General features: G+C 40.7%; 2 protein-coding genes across 2 annotated transcripts; one reads left to right on the top strand and one right to left on the bottom strand.

The window, feature by feature from the left end:
- Positions 1-7,897: 7,897 nt before the first annotated feature.
- LOC101158336 (green-sensitive opsin) lies at positions 7,898-9,803 on the top strand. Its single transcript, XM_004086132.4, has 5 exons — positions 7,898-8,360; positions 8,460-8,628; positions 8,749-8,914; positions 9,042-9,281; positions 9,363-9,803. Exons 1-5 carry the CDS (start codon positions 7,979-7,981, stop codon positions 9,459-9,461), a joined length of 1,056 nt encoding a protein of 351 aa, XP_004086180.1. The 5' UTR covers positions 7,898-7,978; the 3' UTR covers positions 9,462-9,803.
- Positions 9,804-15,058: 5,255 nt separating this feature from the next.
- LOC101167855 (synaptoporin) lies at positions 15,059-21,685 on the bottom strand. Its single transcript, XM_004086170.4, has 5 exons — positions 21,490-21,685; positions 20,867-20,991; positions 18,668-18,866; positions 16,852-17,043; positions 15,059-16,770 (listed from the first exon to the last, which is right to left on the bottom strand). The coding sequence occupies exons 1-5, from the start codon at positions 21,511-21,513 to the stop codon at positions 16,465-16,467; spliced, it is 846 nt and encodes a 281-aa protein (XP_004086218.1). The 5' UTR covers positions 21,514-21,685; the 3' UTR covers positions 15,059-16,464.
- Positions 21,686-23,451: the final 1,766 nt, after the last annotated feature.

Below are 23,451 nucleotides of genomic sequence, written 5' to 3'. Positions count from 1 at the left end.
AGCAACAGGTAAAAAGGGTCACACTTTGATATTACACTTACACAGCTCAATCCTCCCAAAGAGTTTCCAGTGAAAACCCAAACGCACAAAGAAATTAACAACTTACTGACATTTTCCATTGCAAGAGATGGTCCATTCAGCTTTTTATTCAGTGCTGGCTGTCTCTCTGTTGAGTTTCACAGTTATTATCTCAGGTTATATTTTTTTAATGGAATGGCAGACACTGTGACAGACCAGCGACCTGCCTGGATGAACCCTGGCTTCGCCAAACAGTAGCCGGCGCAGACTGGGTGACCCCGAAAGAGACATAGCAGGTTAAGAAAATAGATGGAGAGATGGAAATGACAAGCAAAAGTTACTGATTAGCTCTGCTTCAGATGACTGAAATTAAGTTTTAATGATCCTCCAAACAATTGAAACAAAGAGTCAGACACACAAATCTCATCCCCAGACTGAATTAAGAGAGGCTTTCACTTCTTTATCTACAGCAAGGCTGAAAAACTACTAACCTTCTTTCTGGTCTTCCAAAAAGGATTGTAGAAGCTGGACATCAGATAAATGCATCTAGACGTCAGTATGTCGTTAAACCCCCTCCCCCAAGATGGGGGTAAGAAGCAGACAATAAAACACAGAACTGTTTCTGAAAAGTAAAAAAAAAGGGCGGTTTGAGTTAACCTTTAAAAACACAATTAAACAATGATTAAAATAAAAACAATTTATTTTTACCACATTCCCTCCTGTTTATCATTGATACATGTTGAAATCTCAATATCACATCTCTTTTCCGTTTTCTCTGACACTGGAGCTCATACAGAAAAATGCTGTCAGTTTGAATTGAAATCAAGAGAACTGGCCATTGTTCTTAACAATGGCTAAAACGTACTTGCTTGTGTAGCATCTATGTTTAACATGGATTTTACAAAGGAACTCCTTCAGAGTTTTTATGTTAGTGGAAAAATTTAATTTAACAGTAATGAATTACTTTTTAAATTGAGGAACAAGTAAAGTAAAGTAGTTGAAAACAAGTAATCAACAACTCCTTAAAGCCTCTCTATGCCTTTTTTTTTTAAATAAAAATGTTTCCAGTGGGGGTATAATTACAATTATGAAGTTTTTTTTACCAAAATTCAACAACCTAAATGTCTAGAAAAGCCACATTGTTTCCAAAACCCCCCGTACAGGGGGGTGGCCGTTGGTGCTGAGCTGAATATCCGTCTGCCTTGATCCTTTCTGATGATGACAGCTGTGTCTTGCATGAGTGAAGAGTCTGACATAAAGGGGGGGGGGGGGGGTGCATGCGCAAACGACTGACAGTCTCTATTCTCCAAAGTTTCTCTTCAGCGATAAAAAAACAATAAGAAAATTGACACATTTCTGGTTCCAAATTGACCCTTTTTCAACAATGTGTGGAACAACAAAACTAATGTGTTGTCCAGACCCTGCTGTTTAGTAAAATTGCACATGAAAAAAAACTTAAGAACATGACATTTTTTTTTATTATATTAAAAATTAGGCATTGCAGCAGCAAGCAGCACTGTCTGTGGCTCAGAACGGATGTGATGCTAACACATGCAGATTGTTGTTAATTACCTTACACAGAAAATACAATGAAATGATTTTTTTATTACATTTGCTCTCTTTCAAAAACAAAAATGCCACACTTACATGTCAAAAAGTCAATAAATATAGTTTTCATTAGAAGTAATTTACACTCCACATCACCAAGTGCAATGCAAAGCGTTGGATTCAATGGTGCTCAGCACGCTGCCACTGGACTGTAGAGCAGTGGAGACATGTTCTCTGGCGTGATGATTCATGCTTTGCCATCTTATGGATGAGTTTGGGTTTGGAGGTTGCCGGGAGAATGGTACATTTTTGACTGCATTGTGCCGAGTGTGAAAAGTGTTGGAGGGAGAATTAAGCCTTGGGGAAGATTTCGGATTCGTCCAGTTCTTCTTTAATATTGTATGTAATATAGCATCATTTTCTAAATGGATGATTATGTGTCTAAACTCAGAAATTTGTTTAATCTCCAATGAGACAGAGAGATTTTTAATAAAAGGAAAAACAAACAGCTAATCCATGAGTTTCTTCAGAAGAACTTTTTTTTTTTTTTTAAATGTTGAAATGAAATTAAAATCCGCACACTTTTACTATGGCCAATCACATGTTGAATGAGCTACTCTGTAGCCATGAACCTCACTCCAGGTCAGTGATGCTCAATGGTATGGGACCTTGAAACAGGTCTCATCTCCTTAAAGGTACGCCAATGTAGATGGATTGTAGATCCGCAGAATGCACTCGATTTGAGAACAACTCAAAACTAAACATGCTCAACCTGTTTGTCTGCTGTTATGATGTACTGTCAAGGAAAGCCTCCTGCTGCTCAGCTGCACTCCTCCTGGAGGTCACTCCTCCTGGAGGCCCCTCCTCCCCTCCCTGCTCTCAGGTCTTCACAGCTGGTTCTCATGTGCTCCTGATTTGTGCCCTTCTTAAATTGCTCTGAACCCTCTGTCATTGTCGCAGCGTTGTGGTTTACTGGCTTCTCTAGCTTTGCTCTTGGCATTAAAAGCCCTTTCGAGTTATTTAGTTTGTGTGTCTTTCCTGCACCTGGGTTCCTCCTTGGTTCCTCGTCACATGTACATAGAATAAATCTGATCTCAAAGGTGTTCCAACTTTATCCATCTGTTAGTTCATCTGCACTCTGCTTTCTTTGCCTGCTGAGGTCACCAAGTCTTAAAGTCCCCATCCGATGAGGGGGACAAAAAGCAAAATTATTTTTTAGAGTTTTTGACAAGTACGTGTGGCCTTTTTCTTATGAAAGGGAACAAATGTAATTGAAGCCATGAGTTGCGTTTTATGGCCCGCATGCGCTACCCGCCCTCACTGCCCACCTCTACGCACCACCACTACCCTTGCCACCTGGGTCTAGGCACCACCGCCTCTTTCACCACCCACCTTTGACCAAAACCCAATTGCTGAGCAGCCACTGCGCGCATCTAACTCTCTGTTCTCTTTCTGTAAGGCTGCATGTGGCTAAAATTACCGGCATTGCTATCAGCATCATCAACTGACTAAGAAAAACCCACGATTATCACATTGGTAAGAGCTACATGTGATAAATTGATAGAAAATCCATTTTTTCAAAATGGCGGCTTTCCTGTTGATTTGATGTCCATAGGAACCATTTTATGTTTTGGTCGCCTGGTGATAACAAACAGATTTACGTCAGTTTCAGACGAATCCTAAAAAAAAACATTTGAGTGTCCTTGGCAGGAGCTTTTTTGCTAACACGCCCACATTCCTTATATGTTCATATCCAGTGTATTTCAATATGTTCCAGCCATGAATGCATGCATTCAATTTTCACAGTATTCCATTGAAAAACATGCAAGTTATAAAAGTACGCCACTTTTGTGAGCTCGCCACACCAAGCATGTTTTTTGTGACGCTTTTTTGTTTGCCACACCTACAATTTTAGGAAATGTCGTATCGTATTTTAAATTATTTTGTTCAGCTTGGACCAGGGAATCCCATACATTTTTTTACAACATTCTGATGAAAAATGTACGAGCTAGCTAAAATCACAACAGTTCTGAATTCGCGCACGCTGTTCAAAATCTACAACTTCTAATTCCAGCATTTTGTCAACAGTTGCTTGCCATTGATGACCGAGAAGTTATAAGACGATTGATAAAAATCCCAACAACAAGTTTTCATTTGTATCTGGTACTAAAGGGGCAATTTTCGAAAGTTCAAGATGATGGCCTCTTCCCGAGGTCAAAGGTTGACAAAACTCCAAAGGTGGTTGTAGACTTGAGCTAGAGGCATGTTTGTAAAATTCTGTAAAAATCGCAAAAAAAAAAAAAAAAAAGTTTTTTTCCCATATTGTGGAAAAATGCGAAATCAAAGATTTTGGCACAAAATGGCCACCAAACTGTAGGTCATGTCACCATCCCATAATGATTTGAAAACTCAGTTTGGATATCCCTGACAAGGATATATTGGTTTTGTTAGTCATTTCTAAAAAAAGATTTTTCCACATTTTTTCGTTTTAGCTGAGTCAGCACATTTTTTTGCGACGGTTTTTCGTTTACCACGCTCACATTCCTAATACAACCTTATTATATGTTACATTGTTTTGTTTAGCTTGAGTCACGGATTTTCAGTTTCAGGTTGCACAACCAGGATCAATAAAAAAGATTTAAAAACATAGATGGGACAGGTGGGGAAAATCACCCCGTTCCACTGGCATTTCATTTTATTGTTGTGCAAGTTTATTCAACAATCTGCATGTAGCTCCTCTTCAGCCCCTGGTGGGGCATGGGCCAACAACAATGTCTCCCTGTTGTCTTCTGTCCAGGGCTATGCTTTTTAGCTCTTCCCAGGTATGACCAGTCTGCTTGACGTCAGCCTGCAGGCCCCTCCTCCACATGTTTTATGGTCTTCCACGGTTTCTATTCTCCTCAGGATTCCATCTCAGGGCCTAGCAAGTAATGCTAGATGTTGGTTTTCTCAGAGTGTGACCTAGCCAACCCCATCTCCGCCTTGTGATCTCTTCATCCACTGCCGCATGTTTTGTCCTTTTCTACAGTTCTTTATTGCTGATGATTTCAGGCCAGTGGTTCTTGAGGATTCTTCTCGGACAAGAATTGATGAATGTAAGTGTTCTCTTTTAGTTGTTCTCCTTGTTTCTGTTCCGTGCAGTTGCACAGACTTGACATTTGAGTTGAACAGGCGAATCTTGGTGCGAGTAGTGATGAGCTACGATCTCTAGATGTTCTTGAGGCTGGTGAAGGATGCCCTTGCCTTTCCAACTATTCTCCTCAGGATTCCATCTCAGGGCCTAGCAAGTAATGCTAGATGTTGGTTTTCTCAGAGTGTGACCTAGCCAACCCCATCTCCGCCTTGTGATCTCTTCATCCACTGCCGCATGTTTTGTCCTTTTCTACAGTTCTTTATTGCTGATGATTTCAGGCCAGTGGTTCTTGAGGATTCTTCTCGGACAAGAATTGATGAATGTAAGTGTTCTCTTTTAGTTGTTCTCCTTGTTTCTGTTCCGTGCAGTTGCACAGACTTGACATTTGAGTTGAACAGGCGAATCTTGGTGCGAGTAGTGATGAGCTACGATCTCTAGATGTTCTTGAGGCTGGTGAAGGATGCCCTTGCCTTTCCAACAGGCGTTTTTACATCGGAGTGTGTTCTTCCTTGTAAGTTCAACAGACAGCCTGGATACGTGAAAGTCTCTACATCAGAGGTGGGCACTGAGGGCCGCATTCCTGCATGTTTTCCAGCATACCCTGCTCTGGCATGTTCTAATTGGCTGGACACACCTGAACCAGGTAATCAGCCATGAGTAGGGCAAGACTATCTGGAAATCATGCAGACACACCGGCCCTCGAGGCCTGGAATTGCCCACCCCTGCTCTACATCCTCCGGGGAGTTGAAGCATTTCTGTTAATCCATTTTAATTGTCAAATTATTCATTCATTCATTTTCTATTCCATTTAGTCCCTTTCAGGATCACGGGGCTGCTGGAGCCTATCCCAGACACTTGTGGGCGAAGGCAGGGGGACACCCTGGACAGGTCGCCAGTCTGTTACAGGGCAGAATGTCCACAATCACACACCCATTCACTCTCACGGAGAATTTAGAGTTGCCAATTCACCTATGAAGCATGTTTTCGGACAGTGGGAGGAAGCTGGAGATCCCGGAGAAAACCCACGCATGCACGGGGAGAACATGCAAACTCCACACACCCCATTGATGTTCTGGTTCAGGTCCCCCAGCCAGGACTTGAACCGGGGGCCTTCTTGCTGTGAGGCAAGAGTTCTAACCACTGCGCCACCGTCAAATTAGACATTTCTAAATTAATTTTGCCACACATTTACCAGAGCATGAAATTAAATGAAAATGAACTGTCAAATACCATTTTCATTATCATTTTAATTAAGTGACAGAATAAGCAGTGTTGAAGAAGAAGAAGAAAAAGAAAAAGCGGGTTGGCAGATTGCTTTTTCATTTTAATTTTGAGTTAAAAAAAAGCAGCTTAATTTCGAAAATGAAAAAGCATTTCTGGTATTGACTTTGATTCTTGATTATGCTACAGAATCGCTTCCATACTGATGACGTCCCCATTTAGCATCATATATCGATTCAAAACTAGTGGGTCTAAAATAAATTCTTGGGGAACTCCACAATTTTTCATGGACTCTTAAGGAGCAAGCATCTATAATTACGAAAACTCTTCGATCTGTGAGATAAGTATAAAACCAGTTAACAGTACCAGAGAGACCCAAACTTCTCAGCCTGTTTGGTAAAATGTTGTGACCCACTCTATCAAATGCAGTCCTCAGATCCACCAGGGCAGAGTTTCTGAGAGTCATGTACCATCATTAACTGTTTTCACAAGGGCTGTCCCTGTACTGGGGTTGATCCGAAAACCAGATTGATGCTTTTCAAATAAAAGCATGTAAAAACACGTATGACTGGACAAAACATTATTTTCAGTTATTTTATTAAAAAATGGCTAGAAGGATAGTGGTCAATTATTATCAAGGTTGTTTGGATCTCAGTTTCTAAGTTACTCTTCTTTGGAATTTTTTTATTATTATGTTATTTTGTTTCTTGACATTATTAGGCTATCTGTCTTATTATATTTGAAACAAGATGAAAGGGTTTATAGCTAGCACTGTAAACTATAACATTTTGTTTGGTAGGACACAGATTAACTTAAGAATAGCTATGGACTATGTCGTCAATAAATGTCAAAAATTGCTTTTGTTCTTTTATTTTTCTTTAAATCCGCTTTTAGTTATACGTATAGCAAAAGTTCATCTGCAAAGTGAACGTTGATTATCACAAAATGAGAAAAGATAACAGATGATTCAGAACAAATAGTTTAAAAAAAACATTTCAGACAAAGAGTGTGTCAAAGATTTCTGATGTCTATCCTAAATTGACAAACATCACTTCCATCCAGCTTTGTTACTCACCTGGAAGGATGATGTGCTACTGCTTTTGAAACATGCTGGATAGACAGTTGAGCTAAACTAATAATGAGCTCAGTCTTGGTCAGGTTCAGCAGAAATTTCGGAGAAGCAGGGGGATCACTTGGCCAGGACCGCGGTATCGTTTGGTGACAGATGGAGCAGATTATCTGGATAGCAGTGAAATCTGAACCAATGTAAGTGGATGATCTTGCCTAAAGATGATGATGAAAGCAGAAGGAGCTCCAGACACAGAATTCCTGGAGTTCACTTTAGTAGACGAGGTAAAGACATTTAACAGATGAAAGGTTGTGGAGTTACTGACAGTTAAAAAAACCTTGTTTTGGTTATGACCAAAGCAGCAGAAAAACTTGCACAGTCCCACTTTTAGAAGTCTCAGCTTCTTGATTTCAATAAATCCATGAAAACTGAAGGTCATGAGAAAAGCTGATTAGTTTACTCAACCCAGCGACTTTTTTAATGGTCTCAGAAGCGCATGCTGTTATGAATGAGCAGTTTATAACAAGACTAGTGTGTCTGTTTGGGCTCCCACTAACTTTATAGTGTGAATCCTTCACTTCAAATTAATTAATTTATCAGTAATCTGTTGTTGATGTCAAATGCACTATACCATGTATCCATTTTCACACACGTTAGACTCAATAGGAAGCACAAAATAGTCCCTTTTTTATTTCATCTTTGTTTAGATTTCAGTATAAGGTTTGAAAATCTCAAATATGCATCAGTCAACCCGGGGGAATTAACATTTAAGGTCATCGCCCTGGCTTGCTATCTGATTTAATTATCAGTTGGACTTGAGCTGTTCACTTCCTCACAATCCGCCACTAATCTAATTTTGCTAATTTAAGGATAACACCTAAGAAGGTATAAATTGCCACGTGAACAAATACTACCTTTGTGAGCTTGTCGATTCTGACACTGCTGAAAGTTTGCATCAGCTGAAGCTCCAGAAGACCAAGCAAGCAGACATGGGCTGGGATGGAGGAGAGCAAAATGGAACCGAGGGAAAGAACTTCTACATCCCAATGTCCAACCGGACGGGGGTTGTCAGAAGCCCCTATGAATACCCTCAGTACTACATGGTCGACCCAATAATGTACAAGATTCTGGCTTTCTACATGTTCTTCCTGATCTGCACTGGAACTCCCATCAACGGCTTGACGTTGTACGTAACAGCGACCAACAAGAAGCTTCAGCAACCTCTCAACTTCATCCTGGTGAACCTGGCGGTGGCCGGACTCATCATGTGCGCCTTTGGCTTCACCATCACCCTCAATTCAAGCTTTTATGGCTATTTTGTTCTTGGACCCACCTTCTGTGCCGTTGAGGGATTTATGGCCACACTTGGAGGTAAGAAAACAACCAAATGGTAGGTGGAAGATGCTGAATGCTTCCTGTCTAAAACTGCTTTCATTGGGTGCCTTTTAATTGACTTTTCTCCGCCTGCAGGTCAAATTGCTCTCTGGTCTCTGGTTGTCCTGGCTGTTGAGAGATATATTGTTGTCTGCAAACCCATGGGGAGCTTCAAATTCACAGGAACTCACGCCGCAGCTGGAGTCCTTTTCACCTGGGTAATGGCTCTGGCTTGTGCTGCTCCTCCACTGCTTGGTTGGTCCAGGTAACGCTCGTTTGTTTCAAAATCAAGGAAATGGACGAAATGGTTGTTTTTCAGAAATTTACTATAGTTTTTTTTTTATTTTATTAACTAGAGTTTTCTTCATTTAAATGTCCCCTCCAGGTACATCCCTGAAGGCATGCAATGCTCCTGTGGACCCGACTACTACACTCTGGCTCCTGGCTTCAACAATGAGTCATACGTCATGTATATGTTCTGCGTGCACTTCTGCATCCCAGTCTTCCTCATTTTCTTCACTTATGGAAGTCTGGTGTTGACTGTCAAAGCTGTGAGTTCAGTTTTATGCTATTTCCCCAAGAATTTAGCAAGAAATGAAGCCTTGGTGCTGAGTCTATCAGCTATTAAATGGCTTTAAGTAAATCTATCTTTTGTTTTACCAATCTCCATGTGTGCAGGCAGCAGCGCAGCAGCAGGACTCAGCTTCTACCCAGAAGGCTGAGAAGGAGGTAACACGTATGTGCCTGTTGATGGTCTTTGGCTTCCTGGTAGCTTGGGTTCCGTACGCCAGCTTTGCTGGCTGGATTTTCCTGAATAAAGGAGCTTCCTTCACTGCCCTGACTGCCTCCATCCCTGCTTTCTTTGCTAAGAGCTCAGCATTGTACAATGCTGTTATCTACGTGCTGCTGAACAAACAGGTTGGTGTGATATTCAGTCATATCAGTTTGTTTGTGTGTTTTCTTGGCGCGTAGCGTCTGACTTGATCTACCTTCTTCTAGTTCCGTAACTGCATGCTGGCTGCCATTGGAATGGGAGGCTTGGTGGAGGATGAGACCTCAGTGTCAACAAGCAAGACAGAAGTCTCAACTGCAGCTTAAGGACCACATGTCTTAATTACAACAACCTCTTTAAGTCTGACACTTTCATTTAAAAGATCCTTTTGAGATTTTAAAGGAAGCACTTAAAAAAAGAAAAAGTTTGGAATGTTTTGCCAAAAAAGTATCTTTCAGTTTGGAACAATTAAGGAATTCATTGTGGTTTCATCAGTATGGAGGTTTTCTTCAACAACATATTCTGAGGAACTCATCTGTGATGCATTTTCACAGAAATGCATGTGGGAACTTGCTTTACTGATTGTTTGCATTATTTTTATGTATTTTGCGAAAAACAGATAAAAATCTGTAATGAATAGATAATAAATGCATGCATTTAAAAGAAAAGATCCTGTGTGATCGTATGGCCTCTGTTGATTTGTCCATTTATGATGGGGTTCACACAGTCCAACCAAAGTGAGAACATGCACCAGTTCACATACACATGCCATATAAAAAACAAGGTTGCATACACAATGATTTAGGGGAAAAAATGTATTTAAACTTCAATTCTAATAAAGTTGAAGGACTAAAGCTTAATAAAAACTCACATATTATTTCCTCTATTTTTGGTTGTTTTGAAAAATGTTTGAAAAAAGTTAGTGTGCTTGGTCTTCTATTGTATTAACTTTACTTATAGAAGCACATAGAACTTCCTAAATGTTCATTTATTTTCCAGTAAAAATGAAAATACACCCGGCGACAGACTGGCACCCTGTCCAGAGTCTCCCCTACCTTCGCCCACAAGTGGCCGGGATAGGCTCCAGCATCCCCGTGAACCCGAAAGGGAAAAACGGTGTAGAAAATGAATGAATGAATGAAAATACAGACTCCATCTTTGCTGGCTTGGTTGCTCTTACAGTCTGGGCATCTTCAGTCGTCATTTGACCTTGAAATCAACTATACATAGAGTACATGAATGAGGGTTGTTTTGACAGAAAAACTCTTTAACTGTATGTTTAGTAAAAAAGGGTGAAATGATAATCAGTCAGCAACTGCTGACTGATGAAAGATTAATTGACTTTGTGGTCTGTTTTTAAAGGGGAAAACCTTTACTAGTATTTCTGCATTCATTTAAGAGGCAGGAAGTCCAAATGCTTTGATCCCTTAAGTGATTTAAAAATCACTACTTAACAATTAAATTGCTCCTTACCATTATTCTGTGTAGTTGATTCTAGATTTGCCCAGAAGAGAAAAGAGCAGTGTTGCCAGATTGAGTCTGGGTTTTCCAGCCTGATAATCATCCAAAAACCACCAGGTCTCACAAAAAGACGCCCAAAAAGTTGATCAGGGATTAATTAGCTGTAATTATTCCTCCTTTGTTTGTTTCTTCCTATTTTGATTTAAAGTCAAACTTTCAGACATTTTTTAATGACTTTTCTTCCGCAATTTAATATTTTATTATTATAATCAAAACTGGATAATTTTTTCTGCATTTTTCCTTTTCGTGAATTTATGTGAAGTGAAACATATAATGTCCTGATGTAATATATTAAAGAGCGGCTGGAAGTTAGAAAAAACCTGTCCTTGTGAATCTAATTTTTTATAACCCTTGTGCCATCTTAGATGACCCCCCCCCCTTCCATTGACGTGTTCTCCCTATGACAAAGGTGGATAAAGGTGGAAAGATTTCATGTAATCCATGGACACCAGTGAAGATCACAAATCATTGAAGAAAAAAGCTTCAGAGCACTGTCTAGTGGGTCTAGATGACCCAACTCCCAATGTTAAAGTGCCTAGGATAGCACAAGGGTTAAGTACCTTATTGATAAACATTCTAAACTAAATCAAATATAACTTCAGTTTTTCTCCAGAAACTATTTGGTGTTTTCCTAATTTTATGCAACACCAGCAACAAAAATCTTATCAAAAACGTTCATGTGTTTCTGAGCAAATGATCGACTGTTTCTTTCTGACAAAAATGCCCCGCTGTTTTCCTCGCTTCAGGTTCAGCTTTATGTCAGCACTAAATTTCTGTATTAACAGAAAAGTGAGGACATGTAACAGAACATGTCAACAATGTATTAAAAGATATTGAAGTGTTCCATAATCAGAATACGTTAAGTAAACTAAAGGCCCAAATTCAACCCAGCTTACAGGATTGTGAGGCTGCTTCAGCTCTCAGCCTGCGCTGTACTGAACAAGAAAAATGCAAATTACACTATTTTAGGGGAAATTAGGATTTAAATGATACATGAAAATTGCATTTATGGAACAGATTAGTGGGCACATGTTTTTTTGAATATGAGTGGTTCATGATGGCAAGGACGATGACATATGTGGTACTGTCTCATGCGCCTCCCCTGACCGCGCCTCGCTGGTCGAAAAGCATTTGGATGAGGAACTAAAACCGCAAAACCGACCTCAAACCCGCCCAGATTATGTCAACCCACCCAAAGCAATTTGTGCCTGCTAATTCAGAACCAAAACCGCCCAATCAGGCCACACTACATAGGCCGTGATGAAGTGGTGCTCTAACATACGGCTCTTTAGTGGGCTAAACTTGGTGCCTGTCGCACTGACAGAAAAAGAACACAAGACACAAAGAACAAGGAAAAGACAAGAGGGAAACATTGCAAATAAACATCTGCATTTGAGATATTTCTTTCAGCTCTTTCTTTGGTCAATAAATCAGGGGGGGCAACTTGCAGCTCAGAGAAATGGTTACACCGCCCTCTGCTGGTGCTCTGAAGACACGACAGAACATGACCTGGTTTGGTGAGCAACCAGCTCTGACCTGCAGGGAGCTACTTGATGCTTCTGCAGGAAACCAGTAAAACCTTCTACACGCTGGTCTAAAACAAATTGTTGCTTATGAGGATATAATTACTTTCAAACGAGCATTTTTCCCTACCTGATAGGCCATCTATCTCATGAGGCAGCCCCTCATTTTGAGCAGATAACCCGACCCTAATTGTCATGCTGACGGCACACACACTGTAATTTTCTTCAAAGAGCCAGCTCTGGGCACCTGCATGTGCTTAGTCTCTCTGTCAGGGGGCCGGCAGAGGCGAGCACCACTTCTTTTTGTTCTGACTGCTCGGATTGGAAAGAACAGGCATTAATAACAAGCTCTGGGAAGTGCCCATTGAATTTGGAGGCAAACGTTCGCTCAAAAGAATAGAGGGAAACGTTTGTGTGCTCACAACCTGCAGGACCACAGCCTTGATTTTCAAATGCTGATTAATTAAACAGTAAACCAGCAGAATTTCAGGTGCTTTTCAGTCTGGGTTCAGAACGCTGGTGTGCAGGTTCAATTCAAAACTGATTTTTCTTTATACTTTAACTTTTACAAGGCAGTTTTTACCATTTTAGAAATATTTATCACATAAAAGCCAAAGCTACAGTTGAGATTTTACTTAAATCTTCATCATTTACAATAAAAAGTCACAAAAAGGAGAAAACAATTTGTGGGGATTGCTATGGAAATTCAACAAAAAAAAATGTTGAACTGATGGTCGTTAAATTGCTGAATAATTAAAAAAACTGAATAAAAACTAACTGATGGTTTCTTAATGGTCTGCTTTGGTTGAGATTCTGTCAGTGTCTCTTTGATTGATTAAAAGGAATCGTTGCAGTTGATTGAATGTGTTTCCGGACAAATGTTGTAACTTACTTTTAGGTAGATTTGGGGTCATTTATAATGAATTTACAGCAAACAAACCATTAGCTCAGAGAAACAATATGATTTCTAAATGAATGACACTCCTCAACAAACCATTATATGTTTAGAACACAGTTGCCTTTTTGTAAACAGAATTCTTTTCCACCTTCATGTCTCATAAAGAATTGTTTTTTGTTGCATTTTGAGCATCTATGTGCCATTTTGTGCCAATGCCACTGGAGCCTGCTGAGACAAGAACAAAGAACCAGAAAACCTGCAGTTCTGAGCCTAAAACCTTCAAGCCACAGGTACTGGGATTCACAAATAACAGCAGTGCTTTCAGACCCATGAAATATGGGAGAACATGTGAGGTTTGCTCAGAACATGAACATGAACAGATCATGATGCTAAAGAGGTTCTGGGTATTAGTGTTGTTTTAACAGACTTAAGCAGGATGAGACACCCTGGGGAGTTATCCCTCTTGGCCCTGCAGTCTGTGGTTGAGGAGCTATGGCCGTCCAAAAATGGAAGAAGAAGAATCATTTACCCAAAACAGCTAGCATATTGCTAAAATAGTAACTCAACTCCAAATTAGCTTAAGAAAACTGGAAAAATGTCTAATTTAACCAAAAAAACTAGCATGTCTTGATGACTAAACAACAATGCATTGTGGGAAACGGTGTCCTGACAGTTCTTGAAATTAAAAGTGATACGTGTCAGAAACAGCTGGAGCTCAATGAAGGTAATCTGTGTGTTCTGTAATAATTTCTGCAAAAAATGAATCATTGATGAAAAAAGAAAGCAGATTTATTTTGTGTCAATGGTTATGGTCATTGAAATCCACAGCACTCAGATCACTTTGTCATAGATATCATTTGACATTAAGCATTTAATGATTTTATTTTTTCTACTGACAGTCCTTTTGGTTTTGATGCTAAACATCAGAAACATCTGCATTTATGTAACAACAGGAACTCATGAGTACAGCATCACAAATCATCTGCGGTTCTGTGTTTAATTGTTGCCTTTAATGTTTACTTTAGTTTTATTTCTGTCTCAAGGACACATTAAAAGCATCACATGCAAAGAGCCAGAATGATCCCAGCGGCTGAGACTTAAAATATCTATTGATAAAAATACACATATTGCAAAACACTACAATTAGAATAAAGACATAATAGCAGAGATCCTAATAAAAGGGAGAGGCGTAATCAAATTCAACCAATTGTTGAAGACAAACACAACTTCCTGTTCTCATTCCTCAGGCGCCCTTCTCCCCCTCCCTGCAGCCGCCCGGTTTTACCCCTCCCTGCAGCCGCCCGGTCTCCCCCCTCCCTGCAGCCGCCTGGTCTCCCCCCTCCCTGCAGCCGACCGCTTTCACCCCTCCCTGCAGCCGCCCGGTCTCACCCCTCCCTGCAGCCGACCGCTTTCACCCCTCCCTGCAGCCGACCGGTTTCACCCCTCCCTGCAGCCGCCTGGTCTCCCCCCTCCCTGCAGCCGCCTGGTCTCCCCCCTCCCTGCAGCCGACCTGTTTCACCCCTCCCTGCAGCCGACCTGTTTCACCCCTCCCTGCAGCCGCCCGTTCTCCCCCCTCCCTGCAGCTGCCTGGTCTCCCCCCTCCCTGCAGCCGCCTGGTCTCCCCCCTCCCTTCAGCCGACCGCTTTCACCCCTCCCTGCAGCCGCCCGGTCTCACCCCTCCCTGCAGCCGACCTGTTTCACCCCTCCCTGCAGCCGACCTGTTTCACCCCTCCCTGCAGCCGCCCGTTCTCCCCCCTCCCTGCAGCCGCCCGTTCTCCCCCCTCCCTGCAGCTGCCTGGTCTCCCCCCTCCCTGCAGCTGCCTGGTCTCCCCCCTCCCTGCAGCCGCCTGGTCTCCCCCCTCCCTTCAGCCGACCGCTTTCACCCCTCCCTGCAGCCGCCCGGTCTCACCCCTCCCTGCAGCTGCCACCTGGTCTCCCCCCTCCCTGCAGCTGCCTGGTCTCCCCCCTCCCTGCAGCCGCCTGGTCTCCCCCCTCCCTGCAGCCACCCGGTCTTGCCAAAAATCCAGGCGAGGTGCTGCGTTCGGTGTGAACGGGGTTTCACACTTCACTGTTCACACACTGGATTACACAATTTCAATTACAAATGCAACATACATGTTAGAAGAAACATGTGCCTGTTTTCCTATTTCCTGGTCCAAATTCATAGGAAACAACAATGCTGCTCAACAATCATTATTGTCTGAGTCAGTAACATTGAATCTTCTCTATCTATGGAGTTTAAATGATGTGTACAATTTTACTTTATGACGCAAATTGCTTAAAAAACATGACAAACAATTTAAAGTGTTGCACTTTGAGCCATTAAAAAGTATATATATATTTTTTTTACATATTTGTGCTTCAAGCTACAATATTAAAATGTCAATATGCATGTTTGTTTTGGGAATGAAGGAAAACGTTTTCTTTTCTTTTATGGAAAGTGTTTTTATGATAGTTCATCAAAATTCTTGACTCAGAAACATTACCAACAAAGTTGAATGTGTCATTTTAGACCCACTCCGATTCTTTCTACTGTTTTCTGATGATGGAGGACATATTCACAGAAATTTGAGCGTAAAATTGCATTTCTGAATAATTTCTTGAATCAAATCATTGTGCATCAGGAGCAGATGAAAATACAGATAAAGCTGGTAGTTCTTCTGCAGAAAATACAATCTGCAGACCACCAGCCCCCTGCTCTGCTCCATTCTGATCATCCACTGTCAGACACACAGATCCATGAACGTCTCTGTTTCTCTGGTCTGAGCTGGAATCTGGATCAGAACTGGACGGAGGGAAAGCTATGATGCTGCTGCTGTTTGTCTTGCATCGCTAATGTTAGGTTGGGGGTGTGAAGGGCTGTAAGCTAGTGGGCGAGAGTGAACACAGATGGATGTTGGGAAGTAAGGGCAGGGTTGCTCCATGGAAACACTACAATTAGAATAGGGTTGCCTACAACTCAACATTTCTAATGAACTCCTGCAGCTCTGCAGTAACTATGTCCTAGAAGCCTCAAAGCCCATCGACACAACTGTTGTTTTGATTCTGGGCTACACAAATAAAATTCAATTGAATTGAATTGATAGAAAATGGCAGGTTTTTGATTTGGGTTAAAATGGGCATCATGATGATTAAAAGACCACTGGGAAGGCTTTAACAACAGATCAAAAGATGATTGCAGTGGGACTTTAATGCAAATGGCATGATGTTAAATGTTCATATGTTTTGTGTAGGTTTTGCTTTAACTGCAGGTACTACCTAATACTTTAACTGAGCAGTAAAACTTGCCCTCACAAGCGCTCAATGGCGCCATTTGGCGCTTAAACCTCTAGTCAAATGTCACTGAGAAAAAGAATGGGTCCTGAAGAATCCTCTGGGTTTGCTCTTTCATTCATGAAGGTTTGTTTGTGGTAAGCTTAGGTTAACTTGTGAGTGGTTGACACTAGCTTGTCTGTGAACCTGCTTATCTAAATCCCCATTGGACGGACTGAAAGGGTCTTGGAGCGAGGGGCCAAAACTCTCTTCTGGCTGGTCAAAGCTGCTCTCACTGTAGAGTTGCTGCCGCATTTCGCTGGAACGTTTCCCAGAAGCACTCCTGATGGGGTATCTCTGACCAGTTTTGTACCAACCCGTCTCCTTAAACACAAACCAAATATTCCCAGACCAAAGGACAACATTGATAAAACCAAAAACCTGAAGGTAAAAAGGGGAGGAAACATGGGTTAGTTGTTTGTTTTTTGCAGGGATGCACAATTTTCCTGACTTGGAACCTACAGCAGCTGTGTTGAGACGGGACCAGAGGGGCTCCTGTGTGGCGGAGCATGTGTTTTTTGGAGCCTTACAAGCAGAGATGAGAAGAAGCACCTGGGTTGGGTTGGTTGCAGTTTTTAAGTCGGCGAGAGTTTTGGCCCAGTAACAGCTGCTGACCATCCACATGAAGGAAAACACCACCGTGACAAAAAAATCCTGAATGAGACAGAAAAAGATTGATAAAAGTCAGAAGATGCTATTTCTTAAATGTCGTCCTCATAAAAGTGAAAGAAAGATATTTTATTTTCCTATATGCTGCTCAAGACAACTGATTTCCCTTTTGGATTTTCCACTCATCTTTACAATGTCCTACAAAAACACACCAAGAAACCAGAGCTCCTTAAGGGCAACAGCTCGTCTAAACAGTTGGAAAACTTCATTCACATTAGAACAGTGCCAGACATCAGGAGTTAAGTTTAAGTTTAAATTAAAGTGGCTGCACTGCTATTTATTTCTCAGTAAAATTACTTTTGAAATAAAAAAAACATTTTCATATTTATTTTTTGTTCTTGCAATTTGATAACAAAACTGCTCATAAAATATAAAAATTTCCCCAAACTTGCAATATTGCCTTTTCTACCTTTTGTAGAGATTTATGGCTTTCTTTCTAGAATTTCAGGACTTCCATCCAAAAATCTGTCATTTAGTTTGAAGATCTTTGCCACACTCTTTTTTTTCAAACTCCAGTTCATTTGTGATTAAATCTTGTATATTTGGTTTCTAGGTCTCTCTGGGGAAAAATAATTTTTAGGTGTTTTTTTTTTTTTGTTATTCATTTTTCATCATCTTTCATTACTAGCTTATTTTTTTCCCCAAAAATGTTACTCAAAATATGCAGGTGAGGTTGGATACACAACAGTAATCCTGGAGAAACAACTAGATCCAATTTGGCAGCTGTTATTAATTTTGGTTTTTCTTTGTTTGTCATTGTGACCATTGTTAATTACTGAGCAAATAAACAAAAAACATGTTAGCTTTAAAAACCACAGAAGAAATTTGTTTCTGGGTTTTTCTGGTAAAAACGTTCAAACGTATCAGAAGATACAAGTTTCTCATATTACAAGGTTTATCTTGAATGAACAGTGAAATGTTGTGTAACATCAAGTGAGAATCACAAAGGGGGAAACATTCTGATTCTGTTGGGTTAAGGTTGAAGACTTGCCCAAAAAGACTTCCTGGACTAAAACTGAAGCTCCACAGTCTACTTGGGTTCAGGCTACGAGGATCATGGAGTAGATTCATGGTCATCCTAACGATTTACTGCAGGTTTGTTTAAAGGAAGAAGATTTTAAGTTCAGATGCCTCAACTTTAGGGAAGAATTGAAGAAAAATTGAAGAAGCAGTGGTCTTTTAATCAAGATTATGCTGTTTTTAGCCGAAAATGTAAAAAAAAGTTTCTGCAGAGCGGCAGGGGTTCATTGGGAATTCGTTTCTGAGTTGTGGTTGAGGTCCCGCCCCACTTCCCCTCCCTGTTGCTGCAGGCTCAGGCAGGGAGTTTGCTGTGTTTTTAACAAATAAACATGTTAAAACACCGTTTTCATCAGACTGGGTCTTTGACAGGAACTTTATTTGGAGGCAAACCCCTTTGTGCAGCTCAAGTTTAAAAGCATTTCTTTCCATGGGTTAATTGTTTTCGTGGCTGAATCATGTGAAACTGTCTTTAGAAAGGGTCTCACAGCAATACCTCGACCAATAGAGAGGCAAGGAGCTACTGGTTTGATGTGGTGAACATTTCTTTGTTTTTGGGTAGACTGACGGACAAAAAGGAAAACTCACGAACCACAAGAGGTCCCCTGTTGTTCTTCAAGTACTTGTTCTGGTAGAAGATGTAAACCACCGTTGCCAGGAGTGAGTACAAAAACGCCAAAACCCCCACAGTCAGAAAAAACTGAGCGGCTGTGGAGAAGTCCCCATTGAGAAAAACAACTTCCCCAGAGCTGTCCTCACACGACGGAGCCTTGAAGTGCACTTGGTGTAATCTGCAAAAGAAACAGTGGTAGAGTGGAAGAATGAGGGAACATGTGTTTGTAGACACCCACAGTACTATTACTATTACTAGTACTAGTACTAGTACAGTACAGTTCTCTAGTACTGTGGGAGAACAGTGGTAACCGTATACGAGTGATAATCACCGTATATAAGTGAAAGCTAAAAGATTAAGTCCTTTTGGTTCTCGACTGTCTGCTGTATTTTCTGTAAGAATTCCTGTGTTGTACTTTAGAAAAAGATCTAATGTGATTCATAGACAACAGCCTCAAGTGAAGAACTGCATAGAAATAGGCCTTTGTGGAATAAAACCACTCACACTGGAGCTGAACTGCGGCACAGTAAACCTACAAGACAAGGACTGATTCCAGTTTTCCTTCAACCTTAAGATGCTCTTTGTGAATATAAAGTCCTTATAATAACATTAAAGCTTCAAAGTTTATAATAAACTGTATTTTCTGTACCATCAGGGACATTTCAAGCCTTAAATATGGATTCATTCTGGTTGTGTTTATGGATGTTGAAGTGATTTTGTCTCATTTAAAATGCTTGGTGGGGTGTTGTCGTGAAGACACTAGCATGTAGCGGTATCAGACTGTTTTCATGTGATAGTAACATGTAGAAACACGCACTGACAAGGCTGGGAGTTAGCGTGGTCTCAGTACCGTTTTACTGGTATCAGTCTGTGTTTCTACGTGTTAGGTTGGAACTTACAGGTATTTTGAATACACTAACGTGGCTAACATGTAGCGTGTTACAAACAAGCTGTAGAATTAATACATTATCTCTGATTCTTTTGTCTCATCTAATTCGCCTTGTAGTTCGATGTACCTTACATATGATCCATGTTAAAAAAATGGATGATCCATTGTATTTTGCTGTTCTCTGTAGTGCAGAAAGTACTTATTTGACACAGAACTTTAAAAACATGAGGCCACGCATCTTGACCAAACAATAAATATTTGATGTGCTATTTCTTGAGTCAGTGCCTGTTACACTGTAATAGACGTGTCACACACAGATGCAATTAATGACATCTTATACTTTTATAATACCAATTTTTTTAATGCTTCATTTATTTTTGTCTTTTCTTGGCCACCCTTTTACCACAGGACAATACCTTCAATACCTTATGCTTAGAACGTTATCTCATTATTCTCTAATAGTGAAAAGATCCTTTTCACATCAATTCTGTTCATGTGGTGATTTGGTGGTGATTACATTTCTTTATCAAATATTTTCTTGCTTTTTTTCATTTTTAAGTCTCCCCCCAGTAGAAAACAGTTCTTGATTTTGTCTCTAACTATTCAAATGTGTCAGCAGGCATGGCAATGAGTTGAGATTCATGTATAGCAACATTCATGCCAGCTGACTTTAACCTGCATAACAATTCCTTTATACTATTTTACGCATTTGCCATGAGCAGGTTAACCGTCCTTACAGGGTTATTTGATTGCTACAGTTTTATTAACAGTAGTGCTTTAATGGGTATGGGGTGGGGGGTGAGGGTTTGTCACCATGGGTAGGGGATTATCTGCTGATGAATAAATGATCACACAAATGCAATCCAAAACAAAATACTCAAACTAAAAAAGGAAAACATGAAACTTGCTTTTTAAAGCTGAAAACCTACATCCTCCTAATAAATCAAAAAAGTCCTGTGGGAATTGCAGGAAGACATTTCTGGCCAACAACCACAGGAAAAAAAAGTGTACTAAAAATGTCACAACTGTGAGGGTTGCAGGTCCATTTGTGCCAAGCACTGAAGGGCTGGCGGGAAATGTGTAAAGACGCTGGGCATGTCAAACTGGGTCGTGTTCCTGCTCTGTTGTCCAGCAGCCTCATTTTAAAAAAGGGGTACGTTTCAGAGAGAGACCAATCCTTCTCTGTTTCCACTGTTTATAATATGAAAGGGAGTAGAAGGTGCATTTATCAATCCAAGCATCTGACATCCTTTGCTTTGGGTGACAAATAACACGCCGTGCTGATATACCTGAACGGATAAGCGAAGTCGACAGTGATGCTCAGGTTGCTCTGCTTCCTGCCTGCACAATCCACCTTAACCTGGAGGTGGCCAGAGTATCCCCCACATGTTGCAAATGCACAAATGGCAAATATCTAGAAAGGACAAATCGGGACACAAAATGATGCCAACATCCAGGGATTCTTTAGATATCCAATAACTGAGCATAGACATCCCTCCATTGTGAATGAACGTCAATAACCTACATGCCAGATTATTGGGGTTTATAACTGGTCTGAAGACAAACATCAATAATTCATAGGTAGGAGATAACTAATGGAGCTGCTTTCTGTGCACCAGAGGGAGGCCACAGCGACACACTGGGCTTTGGCTGGCATGTATGACACCGTTTTTCTTTTTTCTATCCCAATTAAAAGATTATAGCTTTGTTTTATCTTTGCTATATTTTATTTCAAAGACTCAGAAAAGACAGATTTCTTTTGATCTGCAGAGACAACAAATGATACAATGTCACAAATAAACTGCATTTGTCACATTTTAATTAGTTTAAATTTCAGAGCCCAAGCAGGAGCATAATTACAGCAAAAAAAGCAAACTGCAGAGAGAAAAACCTTAGAAAAGGGGAAACTTACCGGTGCAAAAATAACCATACACATTTAAAGATCACACAGCCAACCCCACAGCGTGCCAGCGGCTGTAACCAGGTTCAGATGGAACTGATGTGGACCGGAGAACCAGAACAGCTTTGAGAGCCGAGGGGAGGGCCAACAGGAGGTGGACTGCAAGGAGGAGTCTGAGACTCTGTTGAGCTCCAAAAACATTTGAACAAACCAAAAGAAGCTCTGCGTGCTGTGACCGCAGTGCAGGCAAAAAACCTCCAAATGAATCAATGCATCCCAACATGCATGTGGGGCAGGCGTGTCGTCACAGTATTTAGGTTACCTGACTGCTGTGTGAATAAACTCATTATACTGTTCACCACTGAATCATAAGAGAATAGACTTCTGTAATAGAGTTTACTGAAAACTTGATGGAGAAAAGACACGGAAAAGGTCGTCAGCATTAGGATGGTTGTTTCTTGGAAAGTCTTTAAGAGCAAAAGATGAATTAATGCAGCTTTTGCAGTATTCTGTCACCCATTTGTCATACTTTACTTACAAATAAAATGTAGAAGCATCCTCCTGTGATCATGAACTGTAGCTGACAAATGTTCTGTAAAAACAGGCTTTTGCTGCCTTCTGTTGGTAGTCACGCTGCGTTGCAGACGTCAGTTTCAGCATAGATGAGACGCTGAAGAGCCTTCTGGGTTTAGATCGAAAGAAATCAAATACTATGTTTGGTCCAAAAAAAATGTGCATTATAAAAGTTTTTTTTTTTAAATATGGCACACCTCAGGTGGCCGTGTATGGAAGCGATTGTGTAGCATAAATAAAAAGAAAAGTCAAAACCAGAAATGCTTTTTCATTTTCAAAATGAAGCTGCATTTTTTGACTCAAAATTGAAATGAAAAAGCAATCCACCAAAATGCTTTTTCATTTCCTTCCTCAACACTGCTTATTCTGTCACTTAATTAAAATGATAATGAAAATGGTATTTGACATTTAATTTTCAAAATGTTCTCTGCTAAATTTGTAGCAAAATTCACTTAGAAATGTCTAATTTGACAATTAAATTGATTCACAGAAATGCTTTTCATTTTCAAAATGTAACTGCATTAAATAACTCAAAATTAAAATGAAAAATCAATATTTCAAAATGCCTTTTAATTTTATACTCAAAACCGCTAATTGTGTGTCATAATTAAAACGAAAATGCAAAGAGGGGATTCCATTTTCATTTTCACATCCACCCTGCAAAATCTGTAGCAAAATTCATTAACAGTGAGCATTTCCAGAGGGGAGGCGGGGCATGCTTTCTCTGTGTGTCTGGCTGCTAAGAGACACAGACAGACTAGGAGCAGTGGAGCTTTCTGTTAGCGGCAGAGAAGATGGCTTTGTGATGGTTGTGAACTTCTGATTATTTTACACAGCTTCTCAGGACTACATAGCAGCATGTCCGCCCTTTGCGGTCCTTGTTCGGACGCACCGCGGACAATCTTTTGCTGCCTTCTGCTCGATCATATGTTTTTAAATCCGTGCGGTCAGACAACGCTGAAGTTGGCTTGCGATTCACAGCTTCTTTTTGTTTTTGTTTTTTACTTGTCCTGTCCAACAGCTGGGCAGACAGATGAGAGCTGAAGGCCTCTTGTGTTGGACATATTTTACTTTAACAACAGGGGTTCTGAATTTTTTGACAAACCAGAGGTATGTCTGAATAAACCCCTTTTGTAATTGAGGCCAAACTTTATTCATTCTGATCGTTTTTGAAAATCTTTTGTGTTGGACCGGACGGAAAAGGACAGGAGGGAAGAAGAGAGAGGGATGTTAGAGAGGGGGGGAAAGGAGGGTGATTATAGGAGGGGGGGGGGGGTAAAACCATGAAGCGGCTTAGAGCAACAAGCTGCTGGGTGTTTATCATTACGGTCAGGTTCAGATGTAATACAAATCTCAAAGGAGCGGGGCCTGTCCGAACAAACTCAAATGTTATCAACACAC

This window comes from Oryzias latipes, chromosome 5 (assembly GCF_002234675.1).
Source record: "Oryzias latipes chromosome 5, ASM223467v1".
Classification (NCBI taxonomy): domain Eukaryota; kingdom Metazoa; phylum Chordata; class Actinopteri; order Beloniformes; family Adrianichthyidae; genus Oryzias; species Oryzias latipes.
This window is presented reverse-complemented; position numbering and strand designations above follow the sequence as displayed.